The 12,475-nt window shown below is 44.3% G+C and overlaps 1 protein-coding gene across 5 annotated transcripts in view; it reads right to left on the bottom strand.

Moving 5' to 3' along the window:
* Positions 1-1,480: 1,480 nt before the first annotated feature.
* Positions 1,481-12,475, bottom strand: part of SLC37A3 (solute carrier family 37 member 3) — a 40,077-nt gene continuing 29,082 nt past the window's right edge. For all 5 annotated transcript variants that reach the window (XM_016161902.2, XM_016161904.2, XM_016161903.2 and 2 more), the window contains 6 exons: positions 10,534-10,675; positions 9,071-9,172; positions 8,414-8,461; positions 7,245-7,396; positions 4,094-4,159; positions 1,481-2,872 (listed from right to left, as the gene is read on the bottom strand). In XM_016161902.2, the coding sequence (XP_016017388.2) occupies positions 2,780-2,872; positions 4,094-4,159; positions 7,245-7,396; positions 8,414-8,461; positions 9,071-9,172; positions 10,534-10,675 (603 nt within the window). In that variant the 3' untranslated portion in view covers positions 1,481-2,779. The remainder of the gene's footprint in view (positions 2,873-4,093; positions 4,160-7,244; positions 7,397-8,413; positions 8,462-9,070; positions 9,173-10,533; positions 10,676-12,475) is intronic.

Below are 12,475 nucleotides of genomic sequence, written 5' to 3'. Positions count from 1 at the left end.
CACCTCTCCTTAGTGGGTCCTTAGTCACTAAGTATTTAACAGAGCTATTGGCAGATTATAAGAACAGCAAGCTCAGCAGGGAAAGTTGCTGAGACCTATTGCAGAAAGGAAAGTAGCAGAGGGCGAGCAGAGAACAGAACCCAGGAAAAGAGATAAGAGGGGATTCAATCAGTTAAAAGCCACAGGAAAAAAGTCTGAGTAAGATGAAGTAGTTACCAGGCTCGAGTACAACAGAAGGATTAAGATAAAGAATATCAAAAAAAAAAAAAAAAAAGATCTCCAAATTCTACAATGCCTGGTTTCTGTCAGGTGATGAAATAAAAGGTCAGAGGTTAAGGACAAGGTGTCCAAACTGGGACACTTGGAGAGCATAGGAAAGTGCTGTGATAATGTCAGAACATCGGGCGTAAACCAGGGCCGTGCTGGACAGACAGACGGATGCCGTTTGTCACCTACCTGGGGAGGAAGTTAGTAAGCAGCACAGCCAGGAAGGCGGAAGATACCAACTCGAAGGATTTGGTCGTGAAAAGATCAACAGGATGTGAGTCAGACGCACCAGGAGAGGTGAGGCTTTATGAGTTAAGACTTAGACGGGAGGCAGGAGGACTTCTGGAGGTTTTACAGAGGGGAAGGAGTGGATGCGAGCGTCTCGTTTCTCCCATCCCGCTGAACTTCAAGATGCACGCCCAGGGCCCTTGGGCATTCTTGCATCAGTACTGACTGTGGGACCCGTCCTCCAGGAGGCAGGAAGGGACAGAATAAGCAGGAAGCGGGAGGGGCCTTTCTTCCTCTGAAACTGCACCAAAGGAGAAAAGACAGGCCGGAGTACTTTATCTCAACCGAGTGGGCATCAGAGATGGAGCTGTCGAAGCGGCCATTTCATTTCCAAATTAGCCTCGCAGCAGCCTTTTCTTCAAGGGAAAAAAAAAAAATCAGTAAGAAAGGAACCTCTTAGGCGTTCTTTAAAACTAATTCCTATGTAGACTGTCAGAACCACAGCAATAAGTATATTGATAGAGCAATATATGATTTCATTCAGGGCTGAGCAATTATTGTATTTATAATTTCACTCCAGGTACAGAGAGGGGGCTATCGAGAGGTCGGGTTTAAACTGGGTAAGAAAACCGTGGTTGGTGTTTGGGATGCAAAGATGAGACCATACTGACCATACGGGGTGAGAGGAAAATCTCTCAGTTAAGTAATCCAAACGGGGTTCATCCACAGACAATTCTGAAATTACCATGAGGCTCCTCATCCAAACTTAGCATGCTCTCACACAGAAAAGAAGGGATGGCTTCCTCAGAGCGGAAGAGAAACGGAGCCAGCCCAGCACCTAGGATGGGAGCTGGGCGACCTGGCAGCGCCATGGGCCGGCGGAGGGTCCCCAGGGAGCGCTTGATCGCAGGAAACGGTGAGGTGTGAATCACTTTCCAAAAGGCAGAGCTCAGCATGGATATTTAAATAACCAGATGGACAGACATTTATTATAAAAGTCAGTTTATTTCCCCTTCCTGTGTTTCAGATTTTCCCTTTTTGTCAGTAATGAGCAATTAAGTGATTGGAAGTCTGCTTGATTAAATAATATAACAGGTTCACAAACATACCACATTTCAGAGTATAAAAACAGGAGGTTGAAAAATATTCCCTAACCCAATGTAAATTAGGCAGTCCTCAAAATTGCACACTTTCCCCCTAGTTTGCTTACATAATTTAAAATATATATATACAGAACGACCTTAAAATATAGATAATTAGTACAGAATTCATAGCCTCGAAGACACATACTCTACCAACTTCTAAAGAAGAGATACGTAGATACCTCTTGGGCCCTAGTAATCCATTAGCATGATTCAATGTCACACATCTGATGCCTACTAGGACGAAAGGTCCTTCCTTTCTTCTTGAATTCTAGTCTTCTGCTGAGGTAAGTCAAGAAACCCGGTTTGGACAAACCAATCCTCTGAAAAAAAGGCTGCACAGATTAGCTTCCTAGTGGATCCTAAACACCCCAGACAGCACGTCTGGGCTTGAGTACTTCAGCCGTGGATTATATGTTGGAATGTTCGTGACGACTGATAGACCTCATGGTCCTTGAAAGGATGACTAAGTACTTCCAGGAGTCAAAGTTAATTCTGAATGAAGATGGAGGAGAACAAGCTGACAGTCATTTGAAGATATCTCTGCTTCTGGAGCTGACTTTAGCTAGGACACAGAGTGACTAAGCCAACTGGCACGTGGTGTGATTTGTCCCATCACTGTTCACACAGACATTCGTGGTCCAAGGCAGGCTTACGCTGGATCCAGCTTGAGCACTTTTATCAGGATTTGGTGCTTCAAAGATGAGCCGCTCTCTGCAAATGCATTACCAAAACAAAATGCAACAAACCTTTCTATTTGTGGAGCCTGTCCTTGACATAAACATGCATGACTGCCTCGTGGTCACTCAGCTCTCCAGGCTGGAGAACAAGGGTCCAAGTCCAACAGGGCATTTAAGGTTAAAGGGAAAAACCTCAACAGGCCAGAAAGACACTGGCAGAGTCACAGGCCATTCGTACAATCATGGAACAACAATAAAAATCATCGGCAGTAATTTCTGTAGTGTAGCAAAACAGCCCGGCCTTCACTCTGGTCAGCATCTCAGGTGGCTGAGACTGTTGAAAGAGGCTGGGCAATCTGAGGTCACGTTGGCGCTCTTAAGACTACCCCAAAGTAGGATGAATTAAAAGCGCTAATAGTCCTGTTGTGTCTCCTATTAATCTCGTTCTTCCGTGGGCGCCAGTCACTCACTCAGTATGTGGGCTTGTCGTCTTTGAACGAGGGAGCGTATTTCCCTCACTAATAATGGTGAAATAAACAAAATTGTACAACTTGTCTGCAAAGAGAAAAAAGGCATTAAATGTGCAGTCGCAATTTAATTAATTCTGTTGGAACATCATGTTTTGAAAACAATAATGAATTTGGACAATCACATTCATTTTGACTTCATACAAAGATAATGCTCATCTTCGGTGAATTAGACAATGATTTTGAAAATTACAGTTAATATTACAAAATATTGTTACATTATAGTCTCGAAAAAAAAAATGAAGAACTGTGTTACACAAATTAAATAATTCACTAGCAGTGGAACAGAAAATTGATCCTGGTGCTTCTTATAAAAGATCCAGTTTCTTTCTGTTACAATTTCTAGTATGATCGTAACAGCAGGTTCATCAGGAGATAGTTCCCTCGACTCAGCACGATGTCAGAAGTAGAACACAGAGTTACATGACTCCGTCTTTAGAAGCTAGGAGGCAGTTAGGCAGAAGGCTCCTTTGTGACAGCAGAGGACAGAAGCCTGAAGGCCACACGAGGGGACTCCGGGTGCCGAACTAGCCCACGACTCCTTGAGCAAGACAGCAGTGTCTGGCCTTGGGATGACTGAGGCTGCCTCTGATTAGGATGCCCCAGATTTAGGGACAGGACCCTGAATGCTTCCCCTGGTGGATGAAGCTGTCACCAGAGTCAGCCGAGTCTTGAGCACCACCTCACCAATCATGGGAAAGAGTATGTCACATGCTTATTCGACAGAGAACTTTCAAAAGCACAAGGCCTTATTTTATACTGCCTGTTTCCCAGAAAGTACGAAATTCCAGCCAAGACTGTTTTCTCAAGACACTCAAGGTTCATTTCAGAACCTGCACACCCCAGTGTTAATTATACCCATGTCTCTTTTTTAACCCTGCATGCTTTGGCGTGCACTGTAATTTCCTTCAGAATTCCCAAATTATATTTAGCATATACAGAATACCCCAGAAGAGTACACTGATTAATAGTTGGTAATACTTTAAATAAGTCCCTTATCATTTTTTCTGTCATCATAAATGACAATACTCATTAGACTCAGGTCAAGGGCAAACTAAGGGTCCCTCCCTCCTTGAAAAAAGAATGTGTCTTTTAGACTAAATGTTACTTTTCACAAAAGGGTCTTTAACAGCAATCGGCAATTTTGCTGGGTTAAGGAGTGACTTAAGTAAATGCTTTCAACTAAATTAAGAAGAAAACCTACTAGTTAAAAAAAGGTGGTGGGGGTTGGGAGGAAGCACACACTTACCATGAGAATGAAAAAGTAGAAAACCCACATCCATCCTAGGTTGTCCTGGATCAAAGACACTAAATACTAAAAGGGAGAAAAAGAAATTACAATATAATCTTTTACAAATTAATAAAATGAAGTAGCTGAATAGCAGACTAAACACGGCCCTCCTAGAAAATAAAGGAGTTAGGGTTTGTACAACGTTCTGCAGTTTACAAAGCCCTCTCACATACACGTTCCTACTTAAGCTTTATTAATGGCCTTCGTTTTGTAAGCTGGCAGAGTCCAAGTACAAAAACTGCATAACAGGAGACACGAGTCCAGAAGGCTTGTTTCTATTCACTTTGATATTAAGAGAGGAAGATGAACGTACTCAAGTCACTGCCGTTTACTCATTCTTTCTTCCAAGGAAAGGTACTACAGTTGATGCCTTCGAAAATAGTTTGTCTTTTAAGTATACTTTACTTTCAATTACTGAAAAAGATCTAATAGCATGTAAATCATTTTCTTTTATCATGGTAAAATATGTGACAGAAAATTTGCTATTTTAACCATTTTTCAGTGTACATCTCGGCAGCATCAAATACATGTACAATGTTGCACAACCATCATCACCATCTATTTCCAAAATTTTTCACCACTTCAAACAGAACCTCGGAACCCACGAGTAACCCCTTCGTCCCTCTCTCCAGCCTCTGGAAACCTCGAATCTGCTTTCTGTCTGAGTTTGCTGTTCTAGATGTTTCATGCTAAGTGCGATCACATCTATGTGTCTTTTTGTGCCTTGGCTTATTTCATTGAGCATGTTTTTAAGGTCCAACCATGTTGTACTATGTACCAAAGTGTCATTCCTTTTCGCGGCCGAGTATTATTCCATTATATAGATATACCACCTTTTGTTTAACTATTTATCTACGGATGTTTGAGTTTTTTCCACCTTTTGGCTACTACGAATAATGCCACAATGAACAGTGGCTTAAAAATACCTGTGTTCCTGTTTTCATTCTTTGGGGATATATACCTAGGAGTGAAAACACCAGGTCCTATGGTGATTCTAATGTTCAACATTTTGAGGAACCATCAGAGTGTTTTCCAGAACAATGGCACCACTTTACAATCCCATCAGCAATGTATGAGAATTCCAATTTCTCTATTCTCAATAATACTTATTTTCTGTTTTTGTCTTTTTAATTACAGCCACTCTAACAGGTGTAAAGTGGCATCTCATTGTGTTTTTGATTTGCATTTCCCTAACAATGACAAATGTTGAAAATCTTTTCAAGTGCTTACCAGACATCTGTATGTATTTGTCATGACAATTCGTTCCTATTTTCTTCTAAAAGGTTTATAGATTTAGCTCTTAAAGTTAGGTGTTTAATTCATTTTGAGTTAATTTTTATGCACGGTGTAGGGTAAGGGTCCAAATTCATCCTTTTACATGTGTGCATCCATTTTTCCCAGCACCACTGGTGTAGAAACACCATTATTTCCCCAGTGACTGGTCTTGGCATCCTTGTCAAAATCAATTAACCATAAATGTGAGAGTTTAACCATGTTCTTCGATTCCATTACTAGTGAAATTCAAAAGCGGAAGAAATTAAAGCAGAGCAATTGAGTGATTTAGCCTAGAACACATGGAAAGCAAAAAAGCAGAGGTCTAGCCACGCAATAAAGGGAACACAGCGGCCTTCCAAACTCTGACCGCTACTTTATCGTCCATTTAAACAGCTTCCCTGTTGTACGATGTACATAAGTTCACCCACTTAAAGTATACAGCTCGGCGGTTTTTAGTATACTCAGAGTTACGTGACTGTCATGATCTAATCTTAGACCATTTTCATCGCCCTCCAAAGAAACCTCGTACCCACTACTAGTCACTCCCCAGAGCCACACAACCGGGGCCACCACTAACCTAATTTCTTCCCCTATACATCTGCCTTTCTGGATACTTCGTATGAATGAAATCACACACAACACGTGGTCTTTGTAACTGGCTTCTTTCGCTTAGCATGGCATTTCTGAGGTTATTGCATCTATCGACCCTTCCTTCCTCTTCGACTGCCAAATAAAATAGTCAATTATCTGAATATCCGTTTTGTTTATCCCTTCGCCAATTGACGGGCATTCAGACTGTTCCCACCTTTTAGCTGCTACGAATAAATCCAGTTACGAGCATCTGTGTACCAGTGTTTACGTGGACACGTGTTCTCGCTTCTCTTAGGCAGATGCTGCAATTTCATCCCATGCAGCTCCCGCTATTTGTCAAAACATACTCAGCACTGGGAACGCGAAGAGGAAGAAGACACCGAGAGTTCCTGTTCCAAGGGATGCGGAGTCCGGCACAGTGGACAGATAAACAAGCCAGTGAAGGCGACGCACCGTGACCAGTGTTCTATGAGAGGTTCGCGCCGACTGCTATGGAAACCTGGAGGAAAACCGCCTCTTTTTCTTGGGAAATCCAAACGAGGTGGGAGCCACAAAGTTACTCAGGGCGAGTGAAGGGCTGATAAGAGCTCTGGATACTGAGTCACCAAGCTTAAGGTTTCACACCTCAGACAACAGGAAGCCAGAGGAGGTCTCAAGCTTCATCCCCGGGACGGCCTGTGGCACTGGAGACCCCAGGCCCTACCTCAGCGAGCCTGTAGGACGCTTAGTGGCCTGCACTTTAATGGCCAGCCCAGACGACTCTGCTATGAGATGTTTATAAACTGCCACTTAAGACACAGTTGTAGGAAGCTGAGACAGCGACGCGGAGCAGCTGCGGAGTCCACGGACACGTCTGGTGGGGACCCAGGTGACGAGCGTCTACGCGCGTGTGTGTGTGTGGCAGGGTTTACATGTCAGGGCGGGATAATGAGAAGCACGTGTCTCGTGGCGCCCAGAGTGGCCCAAGTTCAGGCCGGGAAGCCGGGCGTGGCGCTGGGACCGAAGGGTCTGATGAGGTGTCAGCTTATATCCAGACAGGAAGAATCGGGAAGCAAAAGTGGAAAGAAGAAACTAAAAAATGCAGAGGGGCCTTCCATGCGAGGTCACATTTGCCGGACCTCGGAGAAGACTGACAAGCCCCAGGCTTCTGGGCAGTGTCCTGCAGCACAAGAGTGCCACCTACTGCGGCCACCGGGGAAGGACCGCTGGGCACTCGCCGTCAACCCCTCTCCTGCCCTCTCACCTGGCCCACCGCAGCTCCAATGCTCCCAGTCCCGTCCACGATCCCCGTGACGGTCGCCAAAGCCTCACTGCTCCCTTGGACCAGATCCTGGCGACCCAGGTCCGCAGAAATAGCAGAGCTAATCATGTTAGAAGGTCCACCGATAAAAAATCCTGAAGTCACAAACAGAACAGGTTTTCATTAAGACGCTATTCATAACACCACTAAGCATCTATTGACTAGGACAGACTCTTATCCCACGATTTTAATCAGTATGTTGGAGAGACACCAAAAAAGGGAAAAAAATAACCAGTGGCAATGGAAATTCCCTCCGATAGGACCATCTTCAATCTCGCTATCATCCACTTTTCTGAAATCCCTTCTTGAACTACGTGGCAGTCTGGTATATTTTACAGAAACCAAAGATATCAAAAAACACAGTGAACACACAGACCCTCTAATCCTGTGAAGTGTGAATTCATTAATAACTAATTACACTAGCTTGTCAAATTCTATTATGGGAGAGGTGCATCACAGAGCATTTGACTACCAAATTCGACCGAATAAATCGGAAAAGAGAGGGAAGAGAAAAAGCTATTTAGACAGTGCAGGTGGCTCTTTCTATCTGCCGCCGCTCTTGGGCAGGCTGTCCAAGGACCGAGCGAGCTGGCCCGTGTGGATCCGCTCGCAGGGCTGGAGTCGGCGCCATGAGCCTCGTGGAGCACGAGCAGCTCTCACTGTGCCAAGTGTGATCTGAAGTTTAAAAATAAGGTTCTATCTATAACATGGCCCTTAAGTGCGCGCGATTGTTTCTCCCGGGGCTGAAGTGACGCATTCCTGCCCGACCCCAACATGGCAGGGAAAACTGGCTCCACGGGACTTTTAAAAGCTGGTGAACGGGCCTCCAACGTGGCATCTTCTGAAGCCGCTTTCGGACGTGACATGAGAAACTGGGACAGCAATCAGGTGTTAGGAAAGCTCTGTCAACGGGGGCTGAGTCTGTAACGATGGGGCTGAGGTCGTCACATGCGAGCGGAGAAACAGAATTTGGAGGAGGCGTCTTTCCTTTTACTCTTGCAGGTCTCTGTACTTGAGGTTTTAGTGTAACTCGAACTAAGGGAGAAATCGGTTTCCCTTTTCCTTTTTCCTCATAGAGGAAATAGTGCAATGAAATGGGGCCAGACACGTACCTGTCACGGCCATCAGAAGTGCGTTAATGGACTTATCGTTCGGAGAACCTGGAGGAAACACAGAAACAGCATGCTGACTTTAAAAGCCCATTACCTGTGCCTCCACCGAACGAACGGTCCACAAAGATCTGGATCTCTGTGACCTCACAGATCACGCCTCGGGACAACAAAGGGATGCGCCTCTTTCACGGCCTCCTCCAACTTTTATTTGTCATGTCTGCCTCTTGCTGGAGCTCGAGCTAATGAGGCTTCTAAAAGCTACAGAAGAACTCTACTCCCATCTCATCCGAAGGGACATATACCAAACCTACTAATTACATCTTTCCTCTTTTGAAACCGTCTCCCTTTTATTGTTTTATTGGCTCTAATGCTGTCCCTCTGGAGCCTACCCTCAAACAAAGCATACACACTCCCAAGCAAGCTTTTAAACAAACCAGCAGAGCAGAAGAGATGCCGGTTTCCTCCCCGACACAAATGAAATGATGTGATGATACTTCCACCAGGCGGCTGCAGGACAACACAAAGGTCCCCTATCATGCCTCTGTAGCTAGTCTCAAGGATCTCCCCCAGGTTGACCATTGACACGGGGCTGACATGGGGCAAATGCCTTAGTCTTAAAAGATCAGGAAAACAGCTGAATTGCAAGCGAATACTCACGACTGTATCCAACGAGGGAGCCAATTGCCAGAAGCAGGCTTAGAGCTAAAACTGGTGCTCTCTTCTGTAGTACGTCAGAGATGAAGCCTTGCAGAGTTCCCCCTTTAAGCACAAAGGGCACGTCACAATCAATCATTTATCAGTTAGCTCACTTTCCTGAAACCTGCTCATCACGTACGCTCTACCTGCTAACACGGTCCTAACGCGGGTCTATCCAAAAAGATGGCTACTCTCCTCGGGCGTTTCCTCCATAATGTCCTTTTAGGAAGATTACCTGTTTGTTAATCATCGTGAGGTCCGACTGGACTAGGACGCCACAAACCAGATGCCAAATTAAGGAAAAAGAAGAATCATCAAAACCACCGACTGTCCCTTGCTGTTTTCCCTTCTCAAACCAGCTGTGGTGGCTTTTTCTGATTTTTCTGCTTTCTATTTATAAATATGATTAATTAAGGACATGCCTCACAGGCTATTAGTAGCAACCAATAAATAATTCACTAAAATTAAATGCGGCAATTATGGTTTAGAAATAACTAACAGGTCAGGATGTTTAAAAAGAGGTAATGTGACTCTTTCAAGCAACATGGTTACATCTAGATACAGTCGCATTTTGTGTTCTAGGGGCTATGAGACATCTGACCGATCCTCTCCACACAGGAGGACACAGAAGTACAGTCAGTTCTAAAGGCGACAACCTCACCTTTGGCTCTGGATCTAAGAATAGGGCAGACAAGGTCAAATGCAATAATAGCACATCACCTAGGGACACATCGAGTGCTTTCATGGGCTCAGGGCAGTTTAGTCTTACCACAGTTCTAAATGTAAATATTACAGAAAGGGTATTAAGGTTTTGTCCTAGCCATGTAAGTCACACCCACTTAAATGCATTCTGTGTCTTATTTAAAAGTTTCTCACTTCTTATTTATCATTCCAACTATAACAAAAAGTCACCTTTAAAATCTGCTACATACAAAGCAATTACAAAATACTCACACTCCCTGCCGTTACTCCTGCCTTTGTGATCTGACAATCTATACACTAAGCTAATATTTTCCCTTCGGCTGAGGGTGGTGGCAAAGGTGAAAGGTAGATAAAATGAACACATTCCCTTTCCGACTTGAATCTGACGTACATTTAGCTCTAGAACTAAGGTATTACTGAAAGAGTACTAAAGGATTACAGTAAAAGACCAAGGAGGTAAACATCCCAAGACAAAAGAAGTGATCCATCAACAAAGGACTGCGGAAAAAGAGCCCCATAAATCACAGGGCCGCCGCGGGCTGTTTTTCCTACGAACTTTTATTTTTATTTTTTTTAAGAGTTTGGCTATTTACTGGCAGGACAGTTTAGGAAAAATGGTTGTGGAATAAGTAATAAAACATTAAATGATGCCAGATTTCACGACCCAGTAAAAGATGACTAGTGACTCTTTATTATAGAGAAAGATGCATCACAGGCATTACCTATAATTCCTCCAACATCGTACCAAATGGACAGCTTGTCGGCGTCAGCCTCCTTCCACCCGAAGTTGTTACTCAGGTAAAAGGGCAACCAGAAGAAGAAGGAGTAATTGACTAACTTCAAGCAGGCGTAGGCCACAGAGTACTACAAGGAGGACAGTCAACCGTCAATAAAGAACAAATAGCACAGCATGACCACAATTTTTAATGGAATTCAAAAGCATAACAAAATAGGGGCGTTTGGGACGAACAATAGTACCTGATTGTAAAATTAAACATTTCTACACATTCCCATTTGCCTGACTCTACCCCGTCTCCCTCTTCCCTTTACCCCCATTAGCTTCTAGAAAGGCGTGTACAGTAGGCCTTTGGGATAGAAAACACACAGGCCCATTTCCTAACTGTCTTCAGTTTCTTCTCCTTTCAGTTCTCTGGGAGAAGCAAACCAGTGTTTTGAACCTTTATATAAGGCAGGGCACACAGTCGTATTTCTTTCTCTAAACAAAGACAGAAAGTGTTCATGCCGCTACCTAGCATTAACCATGAGCAAATGAATCCAGTAAACGTCACGGGTTTTAGAGCAAGCAACCAAACTATTTCGGTCCTTCTACGTCCTGCAAAGTTAATATTAAGAACGATGGAGAGCAAGAGGACTAAACTAGGGTTTCGGGATCTAAGAAAAGCATTGAGATTAAAACTACTTTCAGATTTATAGTTGTCAGTAGCTTTACATTCCCACATCCAGCGGAAATACAAAGAGTTCCTCTGGTGAGTCAAAAAATGAAAGAACACGGTTGTCTCGGGCCTTGTGCCTCTACTTGGAGGAATGAAAGTCGCAGCTGCCTTAAGACAGCAGTGGTACTAAGACTCCTACATTCAACACATTATTACCAGGAAATCCTGACATTTAGCATCAAAGGAAAAAGGGGAGGAACAGAGAGGCTGACTTCAAAGGGTGTCTGGCTACTATATTCTTCTCCCTGGAGCTGCCAGTTATTCCCTAGGTATCACTTGTTTTAGAACAGCCTTCCTGGCTGGGCAGCAGCCAGCGCCCCCCCCCCCCCCCCCCCCCCCCCCCCCCCCCGAGAGCCAAGTCCCCACCAGGAGTGCATTCTGTCCAGACAGCCTGCTACAAAGACAAAGGAACTGACCAGATGTCCTCAACATCGCTGCCCATGGCAGGGAACAATAGAGCTTGTGAAAAGCCAAGGAATAGCAAAAGAATCCGTATTTAGTCACAACAAATTTAAGTTCTGTCTCGGAAATTAAACTATTACCGGCTGAGTATTTGAATAACTAGTTAAAAAAATACTAATCATTAGCATAAGAACAGGCCTGAAGGAACTCGCATTTCTCTTGTATTACATATCATCTTTTGGTTAAAGAATTGTGGGAACTTACATTTTAAGTCAGACTTAACTGTCTGCAAATGTGAGCTCTCTCGGTTAGCTTGGGGGCGCAGGCAGAAGGGAACTGACAAGTATGAAAAACGACATCCTGCAGACTCTGAGTCTAGCTCAGGGGTTCCGTACAGAAAAAGCACCACTAAACAATAAACAAAAACAGGTGCGTGTTCACGATACAATAACCCGGCGTCCTAGACCCCAGGGAAGATTGGCACACTTCCTGTTCCCTGGGGCGGGGAACTGAGACACAAGGCCGGGCTGAGTGACTTACCCCAGGCCTCACAGAGAGTGAGTGGGTAAGCTGGACACACAGCCTAGGCCTCTTAACTCCCACTCCCGTGCTAGAGCGCCCGAAACATCGAGACAGAAAAACTGCAGAAGGGATTTAGTTTAGACGTCAGAACGATCTCCTGGCTGTACAGGCTGTGGAAACACTGGAATGCGTTACCAGGAAATAGTGTGGAGTGTTCTGCTCTGGATCTTGTAATAAAAGGGCAAATACCATTCCTCCTAGATTAAGAATATCTGCAAATAAAACT

Source organism: Rousettus aegyptiacus, unplaced genomic scaffold (assembly GCF_014176215.1).
Source record: "Rousettus aegyptiacus isolate mRouAeg1 unplaced genomic scaffold, mRouAeg1.p scaffold_m13_p_13, whole genome shotgun sequence".
NCBI classification, from domain to species: Eukaryota; Metazoa; Chordata; class Mammalia; order Chiroptera; family Pteropodidae; genus Rousettus; species Rousettus aegyptiacus.
This window is presented reverse-complemented; position numbering and strand designations above follow the sequence as displayed.